Source organism: Gymnodraco acuticeps, unplaced genomic scaffold, assembly GCF_902827175.1.
Source record: "Gymnodraco acuticeps unplaced genomic scaffold, fGymAcu1.1, whole genome shotgun sequence".
NCBI classification, from domain to species: domain Eukaryota; kingdom Metazoa; phylum Chordata; class Actinopteri; order Perciformes; family Bathydraconidae; genus Gymnodraco; species Gymnodraco acuticeps.
The window spans coordinates 318,542-345,608 of NW_022992313.1; the positions used below are offsets into that span (position 1 = coordinate 318,542).

Genomic DNA, 27,067 nt, shown 5'->3' on the forward strand with positions numbered 1-27,067 from the left:
TTGCGCCGTCCCGTTCAAATGAAATCGCCGCCAATCATATTTCCACGCTCGCGCCAGGACCGGGGGAGGGGTTACAAGACGTGCGTCTTGTGCTGCATTCACTTGCACTCGGACATTAGAGACTTTCTCTCATAAATGTCCGATGAGCCACAACTTTTCTTTCAAAACAAAGCTGCCAACTGGGGTGGCAACTGGTAGGTGAAACTAGGCTACTGGCTACAGTATAGATGCAATGAGCTGTTAACTCTCGCTCTGACTTTCTTTTTTTAAAGCTCTCGCTCTGACTGAGACAGTTTGAAAGAGACGAGACACGCATTTTCCCACCCGCATTCCGCGAAGGCCCGCCCGCCCGTGCCTCTGATTCGCAGACTGTTGGTGGGGGGAAAAACGCTGACGGGATGCTGAATGTGATTGGACCAATGCGTTGACAGACACACACAGACAGTGGAACAGGCGGACATGCAGAGCGCTGTGTTTGCAGTGGACATAGCGGAGAATTTTGACTCGTTGCGTTTTGGCGATGTCTCGCAGATAACACAGATAATACATATGAACAGTATAATTTGCTCCGAGTCCAGAGACAGTTGTGGTTCGGTCTGGATCCGGACCAGAGTCCGGACTTTGAGGATGCCTGTATTATAGTATCCAATGCCTACTGACAATCTGTTAATTTGCTCTGTGGTTGTACTCTATTGATATTCTGCCTTAAAAGTGTAAATAGAAAATTTGACCTTTTTTAAAAATAAATAAAGCAAGACCCAGGGATTTATAGCAATACATGAAAACACAATTTATGAAAATATAACAATGCTCTTATTGTACCCCTTTTTGGCGCTCCCTATTCATGGCTTCTGCCACTACTTAAACATTGAATGACAGATTTTGCAGAAGTTTGCACTGAAAAAAAAGAGAAGATATACACACTGTTTAAAGGTACTTCATTGGCATAAAGCAGTAGGACTTAATATATGGTACAAAACAATCACATATGCAGATCAATCGAACATATAAATGTACAAAAAGTTTACCAAGTTATGATTAAAACGATAAAAAAATACATCTGTTATGTTCAAAATGGTGATTTTGGTAACAGTTACTGTACGAGAGACCATTCATACATTCAAACTTTTAGTCAAAGTTTACATTGGGCCTAACCGTTTGAGAGAAGAATAATGGACAGAATGAATGCAATATAAAAGCAGTAACATAATACACAGACCATAATGGCAAGCAGCTTAACCCTCTGCAGTGTCACACATGTAGTTCATAAAGAATCCTATCCTATGTGATCAAAACTAATCAGTTGAACAAAAAACTGCTGCTACTACGACTTATACAATCATTGAGTCAGCATTAACAATCAACTTCCCCATGAGATTTATCTACAGAGTGTCTATGCCATTGTAAGACCCCAAAACGTGCTTGATTTTCCTCTTACCCACACTCGGATAATTCTTTGCACATTTGGCTATGATCACCAGCTTGCGATTGTATTCCTCCGCCAACCAGTAATTTAACAGATTACATTCGTCCCATTTTATACTACTTAATTTAATTCTTGAGTTATGGCCCAAACAATGAACTGTGTATATCAACATTAACAACATTAAGAAAGAGGCTTTGGTGGTTTTCTTTAAAGAGGCTATAGCTGATTCCCCAAAATGGCACAACAAAGCATATTTCCATGAATCTTCATTAAAAAACGTGATCTGCATCTGGGTTGCTGTGTAGGTAAATATAATATCAGGTATATACTGTAGGTTACACCTGGTCCATCACAGCTCTCTGAATACTGAATGTCTCACTTTTTGTGAGGCTTTTCATTGCAGTACACAACTCTTTCTAAAAGACATTGACTGTAGGTCCACCTGTTCTAATGTGATAATGGCTCGTGGATAAGAAGGTGTGGGCACAATGAGGGATTTTTCACCATGTCCAGACACCGTTCCCACCTCAGTCCCCTCAGTTTTGTGCAACAGAGCACGTTGTCTTCATGACTTCAGTGTTTAGTTGCTATCGCTCCAGTCCATGACCTTGTTATACTCCTGAATCTTTTGTTTGATATGAGAGAGCTTTTTCTTCAAGTACTCACACCTCTCTCTTTTTTCCAAATATGTTGGATCCTAAAAAGAAAAAGAGAAACAAAGAAATAAAGTGTCTAACTGTCTTTGCCTGTGATGGAATTCCCTTTATATCAGGGATATAAAATAGTCTTGCAGGTTCTCCTTTTTGAAAAAATGTGTTTTGTATATCTTGGACATCATCTATAGGGCTGCTCGATTATGGCAACAATCAAAATCTCGATTATTTGGGTCAATAATTGATATCACAATTATTAAAAACGATTATCCATTTACTTTGAAAACATCCATTTATTGAAAAAAAAAATGTGAACAGTATGTTTTTAACAGTTGATTACCCTGAACTTGAAGAAGAATTCAACTGAAAAACAAATACAAAATAAAATAAATAATGTTGTTAAGCCAAATCGTAATTGCGATTAAAATACGATTAATTGAGCAGCCCTAATCTATACTGCTTTTTCTTGACTGGATGTTTTCTACTACCATTCATAGGCATCATACTCTATATGTTTAGCACCTCACTCAGTATATCATTGTCAGCCCATGTATATAAATCAATCAAATAATAAAGAATTGCCTGTATTTGACATAGAAGAAAAAGAGGATGAATGCCTATTTCTAATATTTTCAAAGCACCAAGTGTTAGTATCAGATGAGGTACAAATATTAACTGTGCGACATCTTTGACAATCTATGACTTTTTTAGCCAATACTACCACATGGAAAAGTGAATGTGCTTTTTAGCAGTTCCTGTTTGCATTGGCAAGACAACAATCACCTGGCTCGAATACTTTAATACTGAGGGAAAAAGTTTCTAATGAGTCTGAGCCAGATTTTTAACCAACTCTGTCCTGACTTCATTGTTAACAGGTTTATGTTTATCCTCAATAGACATCAAAGATCTAAAAGTCCAAATGTAAGTTAAGAGAGTATGTGAAATCCTGAACATCAATTTAATTGTTACTGGAATATTACTGACAATTAAACTTTACAATTTGAAACTTTACAAAAAGACCTTAACCATAAACAGCCCCCAGTGACATCCCCCAGTGACCTCCCCCAGTGACCTCCCCCAGTGACCTCCCCCAGTGACCTCCCCCAGTGACAGGGGATGGATCGTTGGATGGATCATCACATTTTATGATGTGTACTTACAGCTTTCTTTTTCTGATACTCCATTACAATGTTACTGATCCGCTCCTTCTCCTGAAACAAAATTGTAATGTTACTGGACATATATATACATGTTTGTATGCGTGTGTATGCGCGTGTGTGTGTGTGTGTGTGTGCGTGCGTGCGTGTGTGTGGGCGTTACCATTTGGCTGGAAGGCCTGGAGGGGAGATTGTGCATCATCTCGTCCATCTCTCCAAACCTCCTGGCCATGGCCTGCACCTCAGCATGCAGCTCCTTGTACTCGGCGTACTGGTCGTTGAACACAGCCTTGTACTGGTCCCTCTCCTCCTCTGAGCGGATAGCGGGGTACTTCCTGTTGGAGACAACATATGTTTTTGCTTAATTCAAACTAAATTAACACAAGTCTTCAGCAGTCTGAGGATGGGCATGCACCAACGCCAATAATCAAAAAATTCCACTACGTTCAGGAAATAGCTGCCGTTGTTCCAAAAGCCATTGTAGCAGGGCCCATCTTCTACACAGCAAGCATTATCACATCTACCCGGACTACACTTCCTCCCCTTCAATGAAGTCCAGGGCATACTTCGCTGGTGCCCCGGTGTGAAATATGCTCTACTATATCCAGCCACACTTAAAGTGGACCTATCATGCAAAATACCCTTTTGTACGTCTTTTATACATGAATATGTGTCCCCGGTGTTCCAGGGAACTCACCAAGTGTCAGAAAACACAACCCTCTCTATTTTCCTCCGTACCCAAATCTTTAAAAAACGGGGCTGCAACGAGCGGATACAGATTCCATCCGAGCTGACGTCAGCCCAGAATAGTGTTGTTTACACAAGACGTGTCCGTTCACACGAGACCGCTCGAAAGCGCTGGAGACGCTCTAGTACATATGCCAGGCCTGTAAGTGGCGCTGTACTCCTGCCACAAAAGCAGTGAAGAAGACATCCCGCGCATGGTTGCCCTTCTGTTTATTCTCCGCTGTGGACGCTCTGGCTCTTTTTCTCCCTCCCCGAAGCAAGCGTTTGCTCCTGTTGTAATTCTCTCCGGTTTGCCACCAGCAGATGACAAACACCCACCTCTCCGCCTCTTCCAAGGAAGTGTCCGTTAAAGTTGAAATCTTCCGGACAACATTAGAGAAGTGCCGGTCAGAGGTCGTCTTTGTTATTTATTGAGCTTTAAAAAAAATGAATAATGACTCTATATAATCATATATAAGAATAAAACACGGAGGACGGAGATCTCTTTTCCTCCCCCTCTTCTGACAGCCCAGCAGCTGATCTCAAAGTACGCTCCATCTCAAAGCACGCTCCCCCTCTCCTGCAGGGGGGCGTGGTCAGCTGCAGCTCATTTGCATTAAAGCTATGTCACAGAATCAGCCCTTGCAAAAACAGGGCTGGAATAGAGCAAATAGAGCGAAATGAGGCATGGCTAAAATGCAGGATCTGTTTGGTGTTTTGAAAAAAAAACTTCACAGACATGTTTTATATAGGTATGGCCCTACAATATATTTTTCAAATATAGCATGATAGGTCCACTTTAAGATAATAACCTTAGCTTTGAAGACCAGACCAAGGCGAGGCACTATACTGAGGCAAGTTGCGACCGCGGGAGACCGACAGAGAGTGAACGTCAACATGGGGTCCATGGCAGGTACTGTTGGAGCTACATGATGATGTTGCAGCCTGTGGTACAAGCTGGATAAATGATTGCATGTCTATTACACTGCAGTTGGTTGGAGTATGGTTTACATACTCCAACTGTAAGTGTTAAAGGTCGCTTCAGCTTGCAGTAATGGCAATAGTTGGAGAAGGGCCCTGTTCCATTTTGTTCTGCCCTTGCCCAGTTCAGAGTGAGTGAGAGTTTAGGTTAGTCTGGAAGTGTCATATGCCTAGAACAGTGTTTGTTCGGCTTCTAGGTTTAAGGAAGACCAGCCCAGGGATCCAGGATGGTACGAGTTTTTCTTTGTTACTTTTTGTGTTTTTCATGTTTTTGTTTCACTTCTTAACCCAAACATAAACATTTGTTCTCAGATATTGCTAACACCCAAGACCAGACCAGACTCAGTTGCAGAGCTATGATTACTGGTAGATACTGTAGTTAAAAAACAAGGTGCACTTTCTTTCGTCAGCATCCATCTATCATTAAGGCCCTACATCAGGGGTGCCCAACCTTTTTTGAACCGAGAGCTACTTTTAAAGTTGCCAGTCTGCCGAGATCTACCAGTCCAAATAGAGAGGCGTAGCCATTACTGACAGCCTACTACCAGGTACATACACACTTCTACTTGTATAAAACTGACCTTTGTACGATTAATACTTCATAAAATACTGCAGATCCTTTATTTGACCTCTTTCTAATCTACACACATACAAGTATTTAACTGAAGTTACACAACAGTGTTGTTGATACAGAGTTGGAGTTTATTCACACGTCACTACAGTGGGTAATGTTTTCAAGAAACATTGAACAGTGCTGCCACATATGACACAGGGAAAAAAGAAAAGACTCTGAACCCTTTCTTTGCCATTATATAAAAATAGTGTTGCTACAAAAGTATAAATGAGGCTTACTAATAAGACGACTCAGATCTGAAGCAACACAGGAATCTGCTGCCAACGTGCAATAAAAAAGACAAAATTAATAGAATCAAACCATTTTTTTGTTGCATTTTAGTAGATTATAAAAATAAATGCCTTTAAAAAATAGGATGCAAGCAACACTAGTTTCTTAACCTGAATTGATAATAGATTATAATCAATTTAAGTTTGCATTCTTATACCATTTTGTACAATAATTATAATGAATAAATTCAAACAAGCTCAAATTTAGAGCTGATTAATAACGGTATCTAACTTGAGTTTTTATCATATCAAAAACCTGTTGAAATGCTACTGTTATTTTTATTACGCATCGGCAGCCTCCAGGAATGCTTCTTTCACAACTTTGCCGTCTTTGAAAGACTTCATGTGTTTCGCAAGAACGTGACTGACGATAAGATGCTCTGGTAGGAGCCTTGCTCTTGTTGTTGGGCCTGGTGAAAATGGACTGCTGTGCATTTAGCTGTCCTTTCAGGCCCCTCCCCTTTTGGAGCGTAGGGCAGAATTAGGAGGGAATTCCGTCTCGTAGCGTTTGTGCACTGTTTTGAAATGCCGCTCCTAAATTACCCTTCTTCGATAAAGCCACGCTCGCATTGCAGATGAGACAGATGGACTTTGAATTGGAATAGATACAAATATAATCATCCTCCCACTCGGAGTGAAAATTATATATGTTTTGCTTATGCCATAATTGCGGTCTTGTGTGTGTGCGGACTGTCACTCCTGTTGACATGGACGATGTTAGCGAACTAGTGCACTGCCCACTGCTCACCAGCCACGCCCCAACACATGGGGTCACGCCGGCCAATCACAAAGCTTTGATGCGTTCAAGTGCATTATTCTGGCAAAGGAAGATTATTTTACAGGACATTAATGATAAAACAGAATGTTGTTGTTCTATTTTTAGAGACATCTCGCGATCGACTGGGAATCTCCCCGCGATCGACCGGTCGATCGCGATCGACTGGTTGGGCACCCCTGCCCTACATGATAGATGGAGCCCACACTCCCAATTCAGAGTAGCATAAGCTATACAGGTAAGTCTGGGTCATTTGTGTAAGGATGTATCTCATCTGCTTATTTATTTATCTGTTATTCATTATAATATATGAATCATGTATTTTCCTTATTTATTTTTGATGTATACATGTTCTACGTGCATGTATGAATAAATACATACCATATCTATTTTTGTTGTTGTTGAGAATCATCTGTTGATAAGACGACAAATGTGTAAACATGTCTGTTTGTATTTACAGTATGTGTACATATGTAACCTGCTTAGGGTTGGGATTGGGATTGGGGGTTTACAACTTTTGTCATGAATGCTCAACCATTTGGATAAAAAACTGATATAAAAGTCATATATATTTTTAGAGTCACAATCTTTTAGTACAAACTTCCTTGCTTGTAATTTCCCGTATAGTGTTTCCCTGCTAAGCTGCAAATGGACTAGCAGTTACAAAAAGAGAGGATTCGATACTAAAACGTCTGTAATTTGGACAATATCTACTTGTTTTATCTAACTAAGATTGCTGAAGACATTAACTTCATTAAATTAACTCTGTGATGCTTTCCCCCCATTACTTACAGTAATCTATAGCACATAAGGAAGAAATCTCGCAATGTCCAGTATGAAGGTGGTATGAATAAAATGAATAGAAGTAAAACATGTTTCAGTAAACATACTGTAAAAGCAACTTGCTATTGTTTTAGTACAGATCTGAAACCTATTTGTACCTTTTCTTCAAGATCAAATGCATACTATACTTTTTGAACCAGATCATTTCTAAAAAATTCAGATCTTTTTTGCATGGTTGGCCTTGGTCTGCCACTGCCAAACCTTTTGAAGAATGTTGGTGGTTAAAGCTGTAAATGTTGCAGTGTTAGACAGCGTAATATACGAACACAGTTCAAAGATTCCACCACATTTCGTTAATGGAGACTTATGAAAACCTGTGGATTCTGTGAGGTGTTTCAGTAAATAACAAAAATACTAATACAATTAAGTATATTTGATCAGACCTGCATTTAGAGCTTTTCTACTCTCCCAGCCCCTCAAAGTGCTTTAACACACATTCATACACTGATGGCAGAGACCTCAAAGAGGTTGCAAGCAGTATAAAACAGTAAAACGGTAACAAAATGTTAAATATATATCAAGTTAATTTTTGAGATTTTGAATAATTATTGCTTTTCAGTACTTCCTGTGAGAATGTGTTGGTGTTTCAAACATCTACATGAAATATACACAAAAGGCTAAATTGTAGCAACTTATTTTAACACTCACGCAACATAGTCGGCTATGATGACAGGTTTGGGGATGTGTCCAGCTGGAATGTGACCTCTGAGGAACTCTGGCTCCAGTGCCATCAGAGGAGCAGCTGAAGAGTTGTCCATGATGTCAGGCTGGAGGGTGGGCAACGGGGTCTGCTCCGAGGCTCTGGAGGCTGGACCCAGCTACAGTACATAAAGGTTTGTGAGCTCACTTCATTTACACTGTGTAAAATTCAATGTCTGCAATTGAAAAAGCATTGATACTTACTATGGAGAGAGGGACTGATGATCCAATGGTTTTCATCTAGGATTATGGGAAGAAGAGATGGGTAATGATTATTTAGATGTTCAATCTAGTCCAAGTTTCCTCTGGAATTTCTCCTAATGAGGCTGCTCTAACACTTTATCTTTCTAAATCAAATAACATTTCAGCTCAATGTTATTACATTACATGTTACTTGTTACATACTCAATACTGTGGGCAATCCCCACAGGAGCAATTTGGGGTGAAGTGTCTCAGGGACACAACGACATGCTGACTGCAGTGGGGTTTGAACCTGTGCCCCCCTGATCCCACACCAACGCTCTATCCACTGCGCCACACGCCTCCGTTGTGTTATATAAGTCATAACATGTTTTAGCCACCTCTCAAATTAGGCCCAACAAAAACAATACCAGTTTAAGTGTACGCCATAATTAGAATGTTTTTACAGCTTTACCTTGCTGTGAGACACTCGTATCCATTAGGGAACTGAAGCTTATATCCATCTACGCTCTTGCCAAAGACACCAGACTCCATTGAAAAAACTGTACAGAGAAGGAGGGAGTTGCTGGTCCAGCGCTGCCTTGTTTTTTTTGTTACTATGTGACTTTTGCCAAAGCAACACAACATACTAAAACTAAAATGTTCTCAATATAGTGTGAGCCTTTCTTTAAAGTGTTGCTTATGTGTCCCAGTCCACAGCAGTATATTGCTCAGGTTTAATGGGTAACCCCTGTCTGTCATTATCTACACAGGCTATAGATGAAACCTTATTTGTCATTTGAGGTCTTAACTGAACTGTTTTCAGCTAGTACTTGTGTGTGTGTGTGTGTGTACTTGTGTGTGTGTGTGTGTGTGTGTGTGTGTGTGTGTGTGTGTGTGTGTGTGTGTGTGTGTGTGTGTGTGTGTGTGTGTGTGTGTGTGTGTGTGTGTGTGTGTGTGTCAGACCTCGTGTGCGAGACCTTCCTTCTTCATCCTGGCTGCCTCATGTCTCCACAGCTTTAGACACACTCCAGCACCAATGAAGTAGAGTGCCATGGTGAGGAAGAGGAAGACCATGGCTGCTGTTTGGCCGGCTTCAGTGCGACAAAATGCCCCATTAACTCCATTATTGAAGACTGGCATGTTGCACAGCCCCCCTCGAGTGGTGTCCCTCACATACACTATCCCTGCTGCTAAGTAGAGCACCCCCAACACAAGGTTGATGGAACACTCTGTGACTGGCCACCAAGAAGAGTCAAGAAGTATGGCTCTGTAGTATATTGTCATCCCAAGAACGAGCAAAATAACAGTCACTATCCACGCTAGACCAGCCACCACTAGGACAAAAGGTGTTTTGGGGCCTGTGTAGTAACCATCACCATGTCCATAAGCACTGGCACCTCCACCCAGCCCCCCAAACATCTGTGGCTGGGAGTATCCATACATATTGAACCACTCGTTGTCCTTATGAACATAAGCACAGACGCAGGCAAACACAGCAGCTCCCAGCAGCAGCTCCACACAGCCCAGGATCCTCAGCAGGCCAGCCCAGGACTTCATGTAGGCGTAGCGCTGGTGGTACTCCTCCACCCGCTCCAGGTAGGTCAGAGCCGAAAGATTGGTAGGCACCGCAGACGCAGAGTCAAGAGCTTCAGCACCAAGCAGCAGCCCGTCTCTCTCCTTCTGAGAGGTGTAGCTTCCCCCAGAGCCGCCGTAGGGGTCCCGATATGACCCTTGAAGATAAGGAGATGGAGGGGGGGAGTTGGGAGGTGAACAGGGGACTCCTGCTGTGGTGCGGCAGTTGGCGCTCTTACTAGAAGAGGGGGCAGGGGAATAAGAAGCAGGTAGATGTTGTGAAGGAGGGGGTAGGACCCAACCCATGCCGTCACCATTCCCGCTGTTGCCACGGAAGAAATTCTTGACCGAGTCAGGAACGAAGCGGCGAACCGGCTTCATATCCATGGCATCACAGTCATCCTCCATTGGCTCATCATGGTAAGGGGGGGGGAAAGATTCTAGCCCAACAGCTGGCTGTTCAGGTAGCGGGGGAGGGGGAAGTGGGTCTAAGCTCACTGCTGGTACTGTTCCATGCAAGGGTGCCGGGGGGGGTGGAAGATCCAGGTCATGCCATAATGAGCCCACAGGGACCTGGTCATAGTGTGGGATGTCCCGCAGCCGGTCGAACCTGGACACAGAACCGACTCCTCCTGCAGACATCTGGACCTGGAACAGCTCGCTACAGAGGGAAGTGGAGAGGATTAAAACTAGGGATTCAATATAATTTTTTCAGCCAATAACAAAAAGCAGTAATTACCAATATCTCAGGGCCAATTCCGTTAACAGATATTTTCACAATTGGATTTGTTATTCCATAGCTGTCGCTTAACGTTATCTATCATAGCTAACTTATACTATTCTTAAATGCAAAAAAATACAAAGTACAGAACCAGTTCTACCAGTCTCTGTGTTTAGGGGCTGTACATTTTGGAAGCAATTTAACTTCATTTGACAAAATGGTATATTTCCAATATTTATTGTGCATCCCTAATTAAAACTCACTGCTGTTAACAGATACTTAAAGGGGTCATGTCATGCTTTTCTGGTTATCACCCGTCCCCTTGTGTGTTATGAAGGTTTCTCTGCATGTAAACGGTCTGCAGAGTCAAAAACCCTCAAAGTACACCCTGTAGCGAGTAAAACTCTAACACAGAGAAGACCTGTCTGTGCTGCTCCAGAACACCTCGTTGGAGATTTCTCTTTTTCTTCCTGGGTAGAGTGACGTGACCATACCCAAATCCGTGGAGCTCTCCACACACACACACACACACACACACACACACACACACACACACACACACACACACACACACACACACACACACACACACACACACCACACACACACACACACACACACACACACACACACACACACCACACACACACACACACACACACCACACACACACACACACACACACACACACACACACACACACACACACACACACACACACACACACACACACACACACACACACACACACACACACACACACACACACACACACACACACACACACACACACACACACCACACACACACACACACACACACACACACACACACACACACACACACACACACACACACACACACACACACACACACACACACACACACACACACACACACACACACCACACACACACACCACACACACACACACCACACAACACACACACACAAACACACACACACACACACACACGACACACACCACACACACACACACACACACACACACACACACACACACACACACACACACACACACACACACACACGAGATTGTGACGCGCTGGGGGGGGGGGGGGTGGTGCTAGTGGAGCCTCGCAGCTGCAAAACTGTGGCGGCTTACACTGTAGGTGCGCCGCGTTTGGGGGTGTGGGTGCTAGTGGAGCCTCGCAGGTGGGTTAGGGTTAGGTTTTGTGTTGGGGTAGGGTTTAGGATTCTCGGTTGAGAATGGTTGCACGGGCCTGAGGATCTTTGGATGGGTGTGTGTGTGTTGTTTGACCTAAGGTCAGATAGGAGTTTTAAATATGGACAAATGCTGGGAAGTGTGTGTGCTTATAATTAGCTTAGGGGTAGGGTTAGGGTTAGGGTAATGTTGTGAATCGAGTGGCCTGTGTTCGTCGTCCATAACATACGCGTGCCCATACCATAACCCCACCACCACCATGGGCCACTTGATTCACAACATTACCCTACCCCTACCCCTCACACCAGATACTGACTGGTTTTCGGACCCCCCCAATAAAGCAAAACTGCACGTTTCAGAGTGGCCTTTTATTGTGGCCAGCCTAAGGCACACCTGTGCAATAATCATGCTGTCTAATCAGCATCTTGATATGCCACACCTGTGAGGTGGGATGGATTATCTCGGCAAAGGAGAAGTGCTCACTATCACAGATTTTTTCAGATTTGTGAACAATATTTGAGAGAAATGGTTATTTTGTGTATATAGAAAATCTTTTAAATCTTTGAGTTCATCTCATGAAAAATGGGAGCAAAAACAAAAGTGTTGCGTTTATATTTTTGTTCAGTGTATACAGAGATGCTGTATGAGAAACCAATGTGAGTTTGGAAAATTGCACAGTATAAATCTATTTTAGTAGACCTCAACAATGGAATTATGATCAGTAGAAATTACCATGACATGGGACCTTTAAAAATATTTTTTTAAAACGTAATAATAATTCTATTGGTTATTATTGGTTATTATAATATTCCTGAGGTTTAGCCATCACTACAACAAAGTACAACACAATCATTCCTTTATAATCCGTGTATCTACCGTCCATTTGTTTTTCTTTATTAAACAAGTAAACGGAAGAGCATCTGAGAGGCCTTTTTGCTTTTTACCTTAGGGTCTAATGGTCCTTGGAGCGAGGGGCGGGGCGAAACTCACGGAAGTGATTTCAAAACAAAAGCACTCGTGTGCTTGGAACTGTGATAATATTATAAACATAGACTGTATATATAAACAAGGTGAATTTAGCGATCACAACGAAAACATCCAAGACACATATTGAGCCCATAAAATGGATGTTATTAAGGGCTGTAAATATAATAAGCCTTTGTCTAAAATGGACAACATGTTTTAAACTATGCAGCGATTCTGCACTGCGGTCACTCTCTCGAGTTTCTTATTATTTTTTCTGCCCTTAGTTCTTCGTGAGATTGACACTGTTGGACTCAGTACTAGTGAAACAACTCCCACAAGTAATATGAAGTACTTACTGTGTACTTTTCCAGTAGGCTACTCCTCTGTCAATGTCCCCTCCTGAGAACAAGAATGCATGTTTCTCTGCTATTTTGAATAAGCGTTAAAAAACCTTTCTTCATGAGACTGATATTGTTGGACAGAGTATTTTAAGAGGGTATGGTAGACTTGATATCAGCAATACTTCCAGTCAGTACTCCGGCAGCAGCATTTTTACCCCTTGGAAAGTCTATAGAGTCTGGCCTGGATAGCTGGTCACAACTGTCCTTCAGCAAAGTGAAACACTCTGCTTGGCCTCTTATGAAGCTGCTGTCTTTCAATATATGATTATTTCTTGCAAATTCCATCAGTCCCAGTCAACGCCTCCAGCACACTTCCAGTTTCTGACTCCATATGATATTGTCCTGATGCTGTATACAAGGGTGATGCCCCATGATCACAACATGACCCCTCGAGAGTCTGAGTGCCAAGGACCTCATATTATGTCTGTCATTAATGTTACATCCCCCATTATAACAATTTGCTTTCCTTTGTTCTCTTCTCTTAACTGAAAAGTCCTTTTCCTGCACCATTTTAAGGCTTCAAAACAGGCATTTTTACTGTATGTGTTTGGAGAAATGACAATCAATGGCCCAGAATTGTACTTTATAAACTATGAATCTTGTGGTGCTTGAATAAATAGGGTTATAGGTTATATATGCCTTTTTTGCAATATTTATTAAAATGTCACTAGTTATTTGAACAAACCACTATCTGAGGATAATACAAGCAACCATAAAACACCATTTACTAGAGCCATTGAATCCCATGAATAATTTACCCTTCCACAAATCTTTTCATCTGCTGTATTAATAAAGTTGCCACGTGTTTTCAAATTTAAGTTAAGGCATCTGTGCAAAACATTACCAATATTGTTCATTTGCAGTATTTTATTTTAAAAGTGTTCAGAAAGACTGCATCAATGATATGCTATATATCTATATAATATCAATATTGTTATTAACTTAACAAAAATGGGTTAATTGCCATGGATGTGGTGTACTTTGATATAGTTTACGTACAATTTCAACTATTTTAGGCAGAAAAACGTATATAGACTAAACCTTTTTTAATAATTTAGAAAGGTTTTTGTGAGAAATCATTTCAAAGTAAACTTTTTTTCCTTTTGTGTTTAAATTTGAAATGTTTGCACACAACATTATTAATGTATGTTGTCTAGCGAACATCTCTCAGTGGATGTCTGCTCACCACCTCAAGCTCAACCTTGACAAGATTGAACTGCTTTTCCTTCCGGGAAAAGACTGTCCCACTCTTGGCTCAAGTCCGGTTGCGTTCCAATAGTCCATTTAGCTTAGGAACCTTCCTAACGGAGTGAAATGACCCGGAAGTACGTCACTGGCAGCCATGATAAGTGCCGTTCCAATTCTCCAAATGAAAGGAAAGGAGGTTTCAAACTTCCTTTATAACCTCCTTTAGCTTAGGAACCACTGGACCTCCCTAGCCGAAAGGAGAGGAGAAAATGCTGCCCCACAATGCATTGCAGCCGCAGCATTTGCCGTCACTCAACAGTCGGCCGTTCACGGAAACAAACGATTATGACCGAGAAATTATATCATGAAAGTTACGGTGCTTATTAAGCATTTTAAAACGTATGTGGTAAGTTGCCAAAGTGCTTTGTTTTGAACGTTCATCAGTATTATAATCAAAAAGAGAAATATAAACGTTAGTTTTTACTGAAATGATCAAATAAAGTCAACATCTCACAGTCTTTACTGAGCTGTGTGGGGTTTGTTCAACTTTTAAAAGATGTTTGAATGGTGATATACACAGTGATAGATGTTAAGGACTAACGTTTATAATAAATACATCTGTATTGATTTTAAGATCTTTTCATACAATCATACGTATTGGGATCATTTGTATTGATGTGGACCGGAGGGAGAGGGTGACGAGCATAAGTTTCACTTTCCTTTTTTATTTCAATTCCAACTTTGGTCATGAAGAATATGTTTCTCTGTTGTCCACGTTCATAAAGCATAAAGCAACAGCATCAGAGCACGGTGCAGAGTCTCTAGATGAGTTTACAGAAGTCCCTCGTTCTTATTAAACATTCATGTTGTAGTCTGCTGTATAGAAAACTGTAGTTTCCATAGTTTCCCCACAGCAGCAGACGCACATTCATGACGTCCGCTGGCGCATCATAAACACGTCGGATAGTGAAAGTGCATTCGGATTCTCTAAAGTACCGCGGTCTCTTCTCCTAAGTCCTTTTGAATTCTCCTATCCACTATCCCTTAACCCCGTGACCTTTCACTCAGAGGTCAAGGAATAGGAGATAGGGTTAGACGTTAGGAGGTGATTTTTGGATTATCCGACCGCAACCTTGACCTGACTATCAACATCGGCACCTCTGTTGTTTCCCCTACTCAGACTGCAAGGAATCTGGGTGTGACCCTAGATAACAACCTGTCCTTCACTGCAAACATCGCTGCTACAACCCGTTGCTGCAGATACACGCTTTACAACATCAGGAAGATACGTCCCCAGCTGACACAGAAAGCGACTCAGGTTCTGGTCCAGGCTCTCGTCATCTCACGCCTAGACTACTGCAACTCCCTCCTGGCTGGTCTACCTGCATGTGCCATCCGACCTCTGCAGCTCATCCAGAATGCAGCGGCTCGTCTGGTCTTCAACCTTCCTAAATGTTCCCACACCACTCCGCTCCTCCGCTCGCTTCACTGGCTTCCGGTAACTGCTAGAATCCACTTCAAGACACTGGTACTTGCTTACCATGCTGCGAATGGATCTGGCCCTTCCTACATCCAGGTCATGGTTAAACCGTACACCCCAGCACGTGCACTCCGCTCTGCATCAACCAAACAGCTCGCTGCGCCCTCGCTGCGGAGGGGACCCAAGTTCCCATCGGCGAAAACACGTGGGTTTGCTGTCCTGGCTCCAAAATGGTGGAATGAGCTCCCCATTGACATCAGGACAGCAGATAGCTTACACACCTTCCGGCGCAGACTGAAAACTCATCTCTTTCGACTCCACTTCGAGCGTTAGAACTATTAACAAAGCACTTATATACTAATAAAGGACTGGCTTATCTAAAGCCAGTTGAGTAGCACTTGAAATGTTTTTGCTCTATGAAACCTGATGTACTTTTATGATTCTGTTTTCTTCAAGTTTGTATCTTGTTGGTCGAATGTACTTATTGTAAGTCGCTTTGGATAAAAGTGTCAGCTAAATGCAATGTAATGTAATGTATCAATTTTTAATTTTAACTTTATTGTATTTCCTTGAGGCTGGGGAAGATATCCAGCATGTAGTTCAACATGCAAATGTTGTAATACAAGTAAGTATAACATGGAAAAGGAAATCAAATAAGTTCAGTAGGAGTGTGGATTTATTTTCTCTCACCTTGTAATTACACAATCAAACCATCTATCATTTAGCTCTGGCCTTCACTCACAAAAAAACATTTAGTTGAATTGGACACATTTTTCGAAGCTCTATTGACTGACATGCAATGACTGGGACTGATGGAAGAATCTGAGAGGAATAAAGTAGGAGCAGAGAAATAATCCTATTTAAAAGACAGCATTGTCATAAGAGGCCAACAAGAGTGCACAAGGGTGTGTCAGTGTGCTGAAGGATAGTTGTGACCAGCTATCCAAGCAAGACTCTAAAAACTTTCCAAGGTGTGAAAATGCTGCTGCCGGAGTACTGACTGGAAGTATTGCTGATATCAAGTCTACCATACCCTCTTAAAATACTCAGTCCAACAATATCAGTCTCATGAAGAAAGGTTTTTTTTAACGCTTATTCAAAATAGCAGAGAAACATGCATTCTTGTTCTCAGGAGGGGACATTGACAGAGGAGTAGCCTACTGGAAAAGTACACAGTAAGTACTTCATAGTACTTGTGGGGGTAGTTTCACTAGTACTGAGTCCAACAGTGTCAATCTCACGAAGAACTAATGGCAGAAAAAATAATAACAAACGCGAGAGGCGGCTGAGTTGACCGCAGTGCAGAATCGCTGTAGTTTAAATCTCCTAACATGTTGTCCATTTTAGACAAAGGCTTATTATATTTACAGCCCGTAATAACATTCATTATCTGGGCTCAATATGTGTCTTGGCTATTTTCGTTGTGATCGCTAAATTCACCTTGTTTATAATATTATCACAGTTCCAAGCACACGAGTGCTTTTGTTTTGAAATCACTTCCGTGAGTTTCGCCCCGCCCCTCGCTCCAAGGACCATTAGACCATTTAGTAAAGTGAAAAGCAAAAAGGCCTCTCAGACGCTCTTCCGTTTACTTGTTTAATAAAGAAAAACAAATGGACGGTAGATACACGGATTATTGTACTATGTAAATACTGTATCTTTACCCGTTTAGTCCTCAAAATAACAAAAAATAACTGAACATTTGAGCAGTTTTAACCCTGTGGTCGCAAATTAATGTTAATCAGTAGGTTAGGCCTATATGTTGGTTTACTTTAAAAAAGTGTCCAAACATTTACTGACGTTGTAAGATCCGGATGAAATGTCAGCGTGCGTTAAAACATTTGGCCACTCCTAGAAACAGATGTCTCTGAATGTAGACACATAATAAAACCGGTAACAATGTGTTAACAAAATAAAAATATAGTCAAAATCAACACAATAAATGTGACATATATGTCTATCGTCTTTTTTAACATTAAAAACAATGAATTTGTTATTTAGACGCTGACTTACCTTGCGATAACTCCTTGTGTATTTCTCTCAGTGAAACAGGTACTACTGCCCCCTCCTTTGTTCGCCAACACTCTCACACTGATCTCAGATCAGAAATCAATGAGCTCCGGGCTAACCCGGGTTAATTAGCGTGGGGGAAAACTGATCCCAGATCACCGCGTGGAAACTCACCTGGCCAGTCTGACCAGCCTCAGGTGCGTTCACTGTCCCCTCTAAAATCCGTCTACCCACTTTCGAATGTATATGTACATACCTATGGTAGCCTACATAGGCCTACACATTAACCAACATTCATAATTCCAACACACAATAATTTCTGAAACTAAACTTAACTTAAATTGGTCTATTTTGAATGTTCTATTTATTTTTTAAATTAGGTTTAGCCAGCGCCATATAGAGAGAATCTATTATATGGCTCTGGGTTTAGCTATCTGATCGATAAACTATGGTTCTAATCTTATCACTGTAAGATAGTTAAAATATACATTTTTAACATTTGGTCTGCTGATATACTTATTTTAGTTATCTTTGAGAGTTCACTTTATATGTTGGATGTTAGTTTAACTTTTCTTTGTTTGATTTTAGATCTATGTTGTTTTATTCTTTTTTGTATTATATTGATAGACGCTTTTATATCCTTACCAAAGTTCCTCTTTTGACAAAAACTACGAATATTGTTATAAAACGTTCCTTCTGAACGGCTTTGCTGCGGAGAAAGCGTGTCTATTTTATTCCTTTTGACTTAATTACTGCTAAATTAATACAGGATGATCAAATATATTTTTGTCATATTAGATTCCGACTTCCGGGGTAACCACACACACATTCTTGTTTGACCAATCATATGTCTGCACAAACTTCCGTATTTAGGACTTGTCAAGCTGTGATTGGTTGAAATCAGCAGTATCGTTTGAAAGTGCCCGATTGTGAATGGGCCGTTCATCTTTTGTGAGTCTCTCGCCGATACGAGACACATCTCCACACAGAGATGGAGATACTTCACGTTTTACACGTTTTCGTCCGATCACTGATGTTTCTGCTGCTGTGGTCAAAGTGTGAAGGAAGAGAGTCGGAGCTGAACACCGTGACCTGCGGCTCTCTGCTCAAACTGCTCAACACCAGACACAACGTCCGTCTGCATTCCCACGATGTCAAATATGGCTCAGGTAACTTCACGCGGATATCACATGTAATTAAGACTTATTTCATTGCGATGAGCATAGGACGCGTGTGTTTCTCTCTCCAGCTGCAGCACATGCAGTTCGTATCGAGATGCTTCACCAATCTGACAGCTGCCTTGGTCATGTACAAACACCCCCCAAAACGGCAACATAGCAAATGCCACAGTATAGCAACTCTTCGGTTGTGACTGTGTTGGACTGGGTCAGACTGGGTGTGTGTGGAGCATTGTGCAGCCTCCCTCTGTGTGTGCCCGGCATACACCTGTCTCTGCCCCGTGGAACCACCTCTCATACTACAGCTGGACATTTAATCAAAGTGCCTCCTTTGGAGCTCCTACTGCTGTCAGTTGAAAGGTTTTATTCAGTTATTAAAACAAATTACACGTTTTGCAAATGTTATAATACATTAAGTATATGCAGGGCCGTCCCTGGCCAACTTGGGGCCCCAAGCGACATTGTGAGATGAGCCCCCCCACCGACAGGAGTGCATCTTTTTTTTGGGGGAAACAAAGTACTTTGCAAATATAATTCCTGTTTATTATTATTATTAACAGTTACTTTTGTATACAGTGAGGTAAATGGTAAATGTGCATGTATGCGTTTACAGGTGAATATGTCTGCATTTCTTGCCAAATACTAGCCTCAAAAAGATTTAAATATAATTAATGCAAATAAACTACTTCTACTAATAATAATAATCATAATCAATTCAATAATATAAATACTATATTATTTTTATTATAATATAGTTGTAATATAGTCAAGACAAAACATGCTTATTACATGCTCAAAAACTGATATTTCTTAAATCTGTATTAAAATGTAGTTCCCTCTGTCAGCAATGTGTCAACAACTACACACACATTGCTATCAGTATTTCTCTGTGTTGTGGTTGACATGATGATGACTGTTAGGAGTTAAGGGAAGAGGCGGAGAACTGCGCTGAGAACTGCGAACAAGCCGAGCTCATAAGCCGAGGCCCCCTGCGCAATGTGAGGCCCCATGCAGCCTGCATGATCGGCCTGTAGGGAGGGACGGCCCTGAGTGTATATGAAAATCTTGTAGTAACAAGATGCTAACTGATAATGTACACAACTGCTAATCTTCTCTGGCACAGAATAGTCACTTTCCTGTTTAACTTGACTACCTTCATTTGTTGTAGTCCATTTCATATGAACTCTTCAATGCACATGGATGTTGGCATCCAAAGTGACATTCATTTGCTCTTAGGCATTCTGCTTCTACCTTATGCCCCTCCCCATTTTTTCACATCTGGTTCAACTGCATTTGTTTTTATTCTTATTGTTAGCACTAGTATTGTTGTCAGTAGGTAATTATGGCCTGAGCACAGATGATGAGCTTTGCAGTTATAGCACAGCCTTGTGGCAACAGGAAGTGACTGTTGCCTCACTTTGACTGGGAGCTCTCAGCAGGTTAACCAGTTCACCCACGTCAGCGACACATTGTTCACCATGAAACATTAATTTACTTTTAATGGCTTAGGGGTGCATGCACAAGCACAAAGCTTGGGACACACATCAAGAGTAATAAACATAGTTTACTAATATGATATTGTGTTTCGGTGTGGCAAAGTGGCTCATTGTCACACCTGCCTAGAAGTAACCCTGATACGCTTTGGGAAGCGAGGGCCTGTCCATCGCTGCTTGTCGCTTTAATATTATTGTACATTCTCAGCTTCACTTTGGCAGTTGGATGCTCACATTACCACAGCCATCTGTGGCTAGTGAGATAGTAAACATTAGCTTTCTTACTTACAGCTCGGACCTGTGTACCCTTCTGGCAGTGTGAGTAATTATTAAAAACATTGTCTACCATGTGTACACCAACCCTCACATAGTCTGCCTCTCCTCAGAGCTCCAAACATGCATTATGTGCGCTAATCACATATTGGGAATCTGAATGGTTTCTTTCTTCCCTAAAAAATAGTTAAAACAAGTAACAGACAAAGAATAAATGTTGTGTGTACAAATTCTAAATCCAAATACGAAAATGTGAATGTATATAAAAAAGGTGGATGCAGGAGGGTGTTAAAAGTTTTCTAGGTCTCGCAAATGTGACAACAGCCACAACTCTGATCCAGACGTAACCATTACAACTGGCAACCTGCCAGGTGAGGGACACAAAAGATCCGGATTCTGAGATAGTGACATAAATAATTATGTAAATTTGTGCATAGAAATGGAGAGTACTTTTAAAAAAATACATAAACAAATGACTGCATACAGATTAATGCAAAGAGAAATAGAAGAAGACACAACAACACAGCTACAGGTAGAGTAAACAAATAACTAGTGGCAGTAGCCGGTGTGTCAGGGAATGCTAAAACGTGTACATACATCTCGAATCCTACTTAAAAGACCTAAAGACTAAGATTGCGCAAACAGGACCCCACATGACCATCAACAAACATTTCTTGTCTATCATGCTCATGGTTATATAACAGACCAAAAGACAAATATATAAAATATATACCAGCCAATTTATCACTACAACTATAAAATTACAATTCATTTAAATTGGACTGGTTGCTCAATATCTATATTTATGCATCATTGGAAAAAGAGTGAGAGGTTTGAACGAATATTCTAATGCTTGATGTTCATAAATGAAGAGTGGATTGTGCGCATCAGTGGATTGAATCTGCCTTTTGCCAAGTTGGTATCCAAGATTACGCCTACATATTTGACCTATTTAATTGTTGTTGATTATTTGTCCCTTTTACACTTTGCGTTAGATGCATGGATTTGTTTTTGTTTATTAGTCAAATAAATTGTCACTTTTTTTGTATTTAAAGTGAGAAAGTCGCTTAGCCATTGAGCAACTTTGTGCAGTGTTACTGAGAGCTTAGTAGAAACCTGTTCAGCATTTTCACATGAGTCTGATGACCGTGTCATCGTACATCTGCATGTCCACATCCTCAGACTTGTGGTGACTATTAATATGTATGCTGAACAACAGTGGTCACAAAATCATTTATACGAACACTTTGAGAACGACCAGATAAATAGGACCTTACCCATTTTAGTGTGCTAACAGACAGTTTGAATTTGGACAGGTTTTTTTTTTCATCAAGAGTTTTTGATGACTTACTGTGTGAAAAGATGTATGGAGATCAAGAAAAACGGATCTTCTTCTTCTGATGCTGACCAAGAAAAAGTACCACTCAAACTGTGGCTCAATTCATAGCACAGCCATGTGTGAACAAAGTTTGACCACTGAATGCAATGCCCTTCACTTGTGTGTGTGCGTGTGTGTGTGTGTGTGTGTAGGCAGTGGACAGCAATCTGTAACTGGAGTTGAGATTGCGGATGATGCCAACAGTTATTGGCAGATTCGTGGAAAGCCCAACCGCCCCTGTCAGCGGGGGGAGGCCATCAAGTGTGGTCAGGGCATCCGCATCACACACATGAAGACTGGGCGAAACCTCCACACACACCACTTCAGCTCACCCCTGTCTAATAACCAGGTCAGACTCACTTTTTACATGTCTTTCACGTTTCAACATTTATAGAGCCCTGTGTCAAAGAAGTAGATCTCTAAGATTATGGATACACGTATTATTGAGTACCTTGTTGACTAGTTGTACTGTTCTTGTCTTTCCTTCCCACTGTGTGGCTTGCAGGAGGTCAGCGCTTTTGGAGAGAACGGCGAGGGAGACAATCTGGACGTGTGGGCGGTCCAGTGTGATGGCATCCACTGGGAGCGCGAGGAGGATGTGCGCTTCAAACACGTGGGCACCGACGTCTTCCTGAGTGTGACCGGGGAGCAGTACGGCCACCCCATCCGCGGCCAGAGGGAGGTGCACGGCATGAGTTCTGCTAACCAGAACAACTGGTGGCGCTCCATGGAGGGCGTCTTCCTGCAGCCCAGCCAGATGCCGCTGCGCCACGACGAGCTGTGAGCCACCGGCATGACGACGAACATAGGAGCTTCAGGAAAGTGGAAGGTTAATAGCTTTCCTGGACCAAACCACATCATGTTTGAATAATGTTGAATTTGACTGATGAATCATCTCTGTTCATGTAAAGCACTCGGGGTGGTCATAGGCCATAGAATTAAGATTTCACAACAGTTTAAAGAAGATCGATGTAATGTATGTACTAGTGGAGCCATATGGACTATATCAGTTTCTTCCCAAGTACATTTCTTAAGGGAGAAAACACAAAAAGGCTGAATTACCAGCTAGGCACAGTAACCACTAACTGAAAGACCCACAATCACTGTTTACTGTACACATCTGAAAAACTATATCAATTGAAATGTTGAAAGGGCCCTGTGCCAAATAAAACCTTCGTTTTAGTGCAAATGTTGCCCGTGTGATTTAAAAAATGGTTTATCAATCATTGGCTGGTGTTTCTCTTGGTTCTGGAACACCTTTTGATGTTAAGCTCATGTTCATGTTTAATTTGTGATCTTGTAAACATTTTTAAATAGTGGGGATGTTTTCAGAAATAATGAGTTGAATGTCTTTTATTTATCAGTAGTTGGTGGGAAAACAGCCCACTTTCACCCCCAAGTCATGCGGCAGACAATCTGCCTCTGTTAGAGTTCTATAATTCCCTTTTGCGTGTTTGTGACAGGTGAGTGGCTTGGCAGTGTGACCACATCAGAGTGGCCACACTGCCATCTTCTCTTCACCTTCATGTATTCATGCGGGGGATCCTATGTTAAGAATCAAACATTTGCACACTGTATGTATGAAATATAAAGGTCTACTTCAAAAATGAAATTATTTGCGTAAGATACTTTTTTTAAACAAAGTCAATGGTGCTGTTGGACTTTGTAGTCCCTTAAACAATCTCATAAACACAAATCCTAACATCCCCATAACACAGCATGATAACGTTCATTAGAGTTTGGTAAATGGTAACTTGTTTCAAGCATTGCGCCCAGTTTGTAATGCATGCTCTCTGCAAATGGGTCAAAATGTCAAAGCTTCTGCAGACAACAGGAGGCAGTATGCTCTTTTCACAGGCATAGTAGTATTCAATGTAACAAGTTCAATTACCTTTGTTTTTAAAACCCTTTAATTGAAAGAAACGTCATATATTTTGGGCTTAGGTTTGTCTGCGATGTACAGGGTGCATTTTCCTAAACAATTCATCTGTATTCCAGCAAGAGACATTTGTTTTAGTAATCTTATATCCAATTCTGAAATAAAGGCTAACAAGTGTTCATTGATTTTTATTTGCTCAGGTCATACCAAAACAATTGTCAGTCAATGGATATCAACATGTCAAATGTGTTCTGGTGCGATTGAACTTGAGCACAGTGAAGGCTTGGGCCCAGCAGCTGCTTCATCACTGTTTTGCAATGTAGATGCTAAACAATATCTGTTGTATCCGAGTAGAATGAATGCCCAGATGTGAGTTTTTCCTGAGCAAAGAGGAGCTGTTATGCGTTTTTTATCCTGATGTAAGTTACTTTTCACTCGGAGGGGACCTTTCATAGACAAGTACATCCCGAAACAGCTTCCTGTGGCATACAAAGCAGGATTTTGGGTTGGCTGGGTAATTTCAGGGTTAACTGCTTCAATTCTTACCTGTGTAGATTGCCATGGTAAGTTATGCTGAACTCCTAACCTGGGCAAGACACTTCCCCCCAAGTTACTCCTGTGGGGACTGGCAATGAAAGCGTCTAATAGGTGACATGTGATGTAATGTAACCTGCTTCGGAGCAGGTTGAGTTCAAATGAAGAGATCAATTAGAGTAAAAGCATCACCTGCTGACCAATCAGAGCTCGATTCACAGAGATTAAGGCTATGAGGTCATGTTCCAGGCACATTTTGTTTAGGGTTAGCACAGTTCAAAATGCCACAACAGGAAAGAGAGACTGCTATAAATCACAGGCTGTGTGAACATGTAAATGAATAGAATATTGTGCCCACCTACAGAACATCTGACTATTGTAATAGCACTTTCTCTCAAGATAACATCCAATCTTCCTATTCCAACCCCAAAAAACTATTTTCCATCTTCTCCACCCTCTTGGACCCCCCAAAGCCCCTTCCCCCTCCTCCCTTCTTCCAAGCGACTTCGTTAATGTTAGAAATTAAAATCAATGTTTTGATGGCATAATGTACCTTAAATGTACCTTTAGTTTAAATGCTGTTTTATACTGAAAAACCAGAAGTTCTTGTGCACAACCAGTTAGACTTTTATTCTGAAAACCCTTCACCTCCGGTTAGCATGAGGCTAATATACCATTTCCTATAGAGGTGAATTTAGCAGCGATATGATATGATGTTGCACACCGAAACCTACTGATTTCAACACTACAACTATAGACATCGAGATATTATTATTGTTGGATATTAAATGAAGGTACAGTTTATTTGAGTTCGTTATTGTTTACAGATGTGGGTAGCATGTCACAACATTCGGAACGACCGGAAATCAAATTGCTGTGAAGGATTTCCTGTATTTTTTGGAGTATTGATTATAGCGTTTAAAATGTGTTAAATGAAAAGTCATGAAAGAGTTAAGGAGGAGAAAAGGCGTGTTTAGATATATTGAATGTACAATGTCTGTATCCTGTGATATGCGTAACAACGGACATTAAGATGTGGAGGGCCGGCCCGCAGGGAGGAGCCTGCAGAAGCTATATAACAGCAGCACCTGAGCGGTTCGGCCTCTTTTCTCTGCTAGCGGGGAGCCAGAGGCAGCTGCTTTTCTGTCAGACAATATCCTGTTTGTGACTTTACCGCGCCTTTTTTATTAATTAAAGTACCCATTTGAAAACATCTCAGACTCCATTTAGTCTCCTTTTTAAGCTTCTCTTTCCTGGACGCGAGAATAACCATCACAGTTAACATTAACCACTTTGAAAAAAAGGTTGATGATATTCGCTCTTCTTTTTCTGACTCACCTTTACTCACCGCTGGGTCACCAGACCCTCCTTTCACCCACACATAACCTCATTTTGCCCTCTCTCTCCAAGTGAGGTTCTTACCCTCATTACCTCTGCCCGCCCTACCACCTGTCCTCTGGACCCTATCCCTTCAAACCTCCTTCAGACTATCGCTCCTGATATTCTACCGTTTCTCACCCATTTCATCAACACTTCTCTAACTTCTGGTCACTTTCCAAACAGTCTCAAGGAGGCAAGAGTAAACCCTCTCCTAAAGAAACCCACTCTCTGTCTCTCTCCTCCCGTTCCTGTCTAAAACACTTGAACGCGCTGTCTTTAAACAACTCTCCTGTTATCTCCATCAGAACAACCTTCTGGATCCTCGTACCATGCAGCGAATGGATCTGGCCCTTCCTACATCCAGGACATGGTTAAACTGTACACCCCAGCACGTGCACTCCGCTCTGCATCAACCAAACGGCTCGCTGCACCCTCGCTGCGAAGGGGACCCAAGTTCCCATCAGCAGAAACACGTGGGTTTGCTATCCTGGCTCCAAAATGGTGGAATGAGCTCCCCATTGACATCAGGACAGCAGATAGCTTACACACCTTCCGGGGGAGACTGAAAACTCATCTCTTTAGACTCCACTTTGAGCGATAGAATTACTAACAAAGCACTTATATACTAATAAAGGACTGGCTTATCTAAAGCCAGTTGAGTAGCACTTGAAATGTTTTGGCTCTATGAAACCTGATGTACTTATATGATTCTGTTTTCTTCAAGTTTGTATCTTGTTGGTCGAACGCACTTATTGTAAGTCGCTTTGGATAAAAGCGTCAGCTAAATGCAATGCAATGTAATATTTGCGCTAAACCAGCTTGTTTAAATATCTTATGACCCACTACAAAAGTAACTCAGAGCAATGCGTTCAGTCGGAAGTACTGTAAGTGCATATCGCCAGAGAAACGGTAAAAACAGCCATTTCCACGCAAATCACCTCAGAGGTGGAGTTTTTTTTGCTAAATCTCTCTAAAAAGGTCAAATATCACTTGTTTTGCATCAATCTTGATACAGGGTACTAATTATATGTTGTACTTTGGATTCCTAAAGCAAGGGTAGTTTTCACTATAAGTAAAACATA

The 27,067-nt window shown here is 41.4% G+C and overlaps 2 protein-coding genes across 2 annotated transcripts; one reads left to right on the top strand and one right to left on the bottom strand.

Annotated features, from left to right (window-relative positions):
* Positions 1 to 769: 769 nt before the first annotated feature.
* On the bottom strand, positions 770 to 18,768 carry marveld2b (MARVEL domain containing 2b). Its single transcript, XM_034208359.1, has 7 exons — positions 17,874 to 18,768; positions 9,310 to 10,579; positions 8,368 to 8,403; positions 8,113 to 8,282; positions 3,400 to 3,571; positions 3,240 to 3,290; positions 770 to 2,123 (listed from the first exon to the last, which is right to left on the bottom strand). The coding sequence occupies exons 2-7, from the start codon at positions 10,558 to 10,560 to the stop codon at positions 2,007 to 2,009; spliced, it is 1,797 nt and encodes a 598-aa protein (XP_034064250.1). The 5' UTR covers positions 10,561 to 10,579; positions 17,874 to 18,768; the 3' UTR covers positions 770 to 2,006.
* On the top strand, positions 18,761 to 24,250 carry sdf2l1 (stromal cell-derived factor 2-like 1). Its single transcript, XM_034208360.1, has 3 exons — positions 18,761 to 19,039; positions 22,345 to 22,541; positions 22,698 to 24,250. Exons 1-3 carry the CDS (start codon positions 18,862 to 18,864, stop codon positions 22,974 to 22,976), a joined length of 654 nt encoding a protein of 217 aa, XP_034064251.1. The 5' UTR covers positions 18,761 to 18,861; the 3' UTR covers positions 22,977 to 24,250.
* Positions 24,251 to 27,067: the final 2,817 nt, after the last annotated feature.

What these genes read in the sequence shown, in the direction of transcription:
- sdf2l1 (XM_034208360.1), top strand. Translation starts at nt 18,862, where the DNA reads ATGGAGATACTTCACGTTTTACACGTTTTCGTCCGATCACTGATGTTT. An exon ending in CGATGTCAAATATGGCTCAG is followed by an intron (nt 19,040 to 22,344) that starts GTAACTTCACGC and finishes GTGTGTGTGTAG; the next exon opens with GCAGTGGACAGCAATCTGTA. An exon ending in CACCCCTGTCTAATAACCAG is followed by an intron (nt 22,542 to 22,697) that starts GTCAGACTCACT and finishes TGTGGCTTGCAG; the next exon opens with GAGGTCAGCGCTTTTGGAGA.
- marveld2b (XM_034208359.1), bottom strand. Translation starts at nt 10,560, where the DNA reads ATGTCTGCAGGAGGAGTCGGTTCTGTGTCCAGGTTCGACCGGCTGCGG. An exon ending in AGGAAGGTCTCGCACACGAG is followed by an intron (nt 8,404 to 9,309) that starts GTCTGACACACA and finishes CCATAATCCTAG; the next exon opens with ATGAAAACCATTGGATCATC. An exon ending in AGTATCAGAAAAAGAAAGCT is followed by an intron (nt 2,124 to 3,239) that starts GTAAGTACACAT and finishes TTTTCTTTTTAG; the next exon opens with GATCCAACATATTTGGAAAA.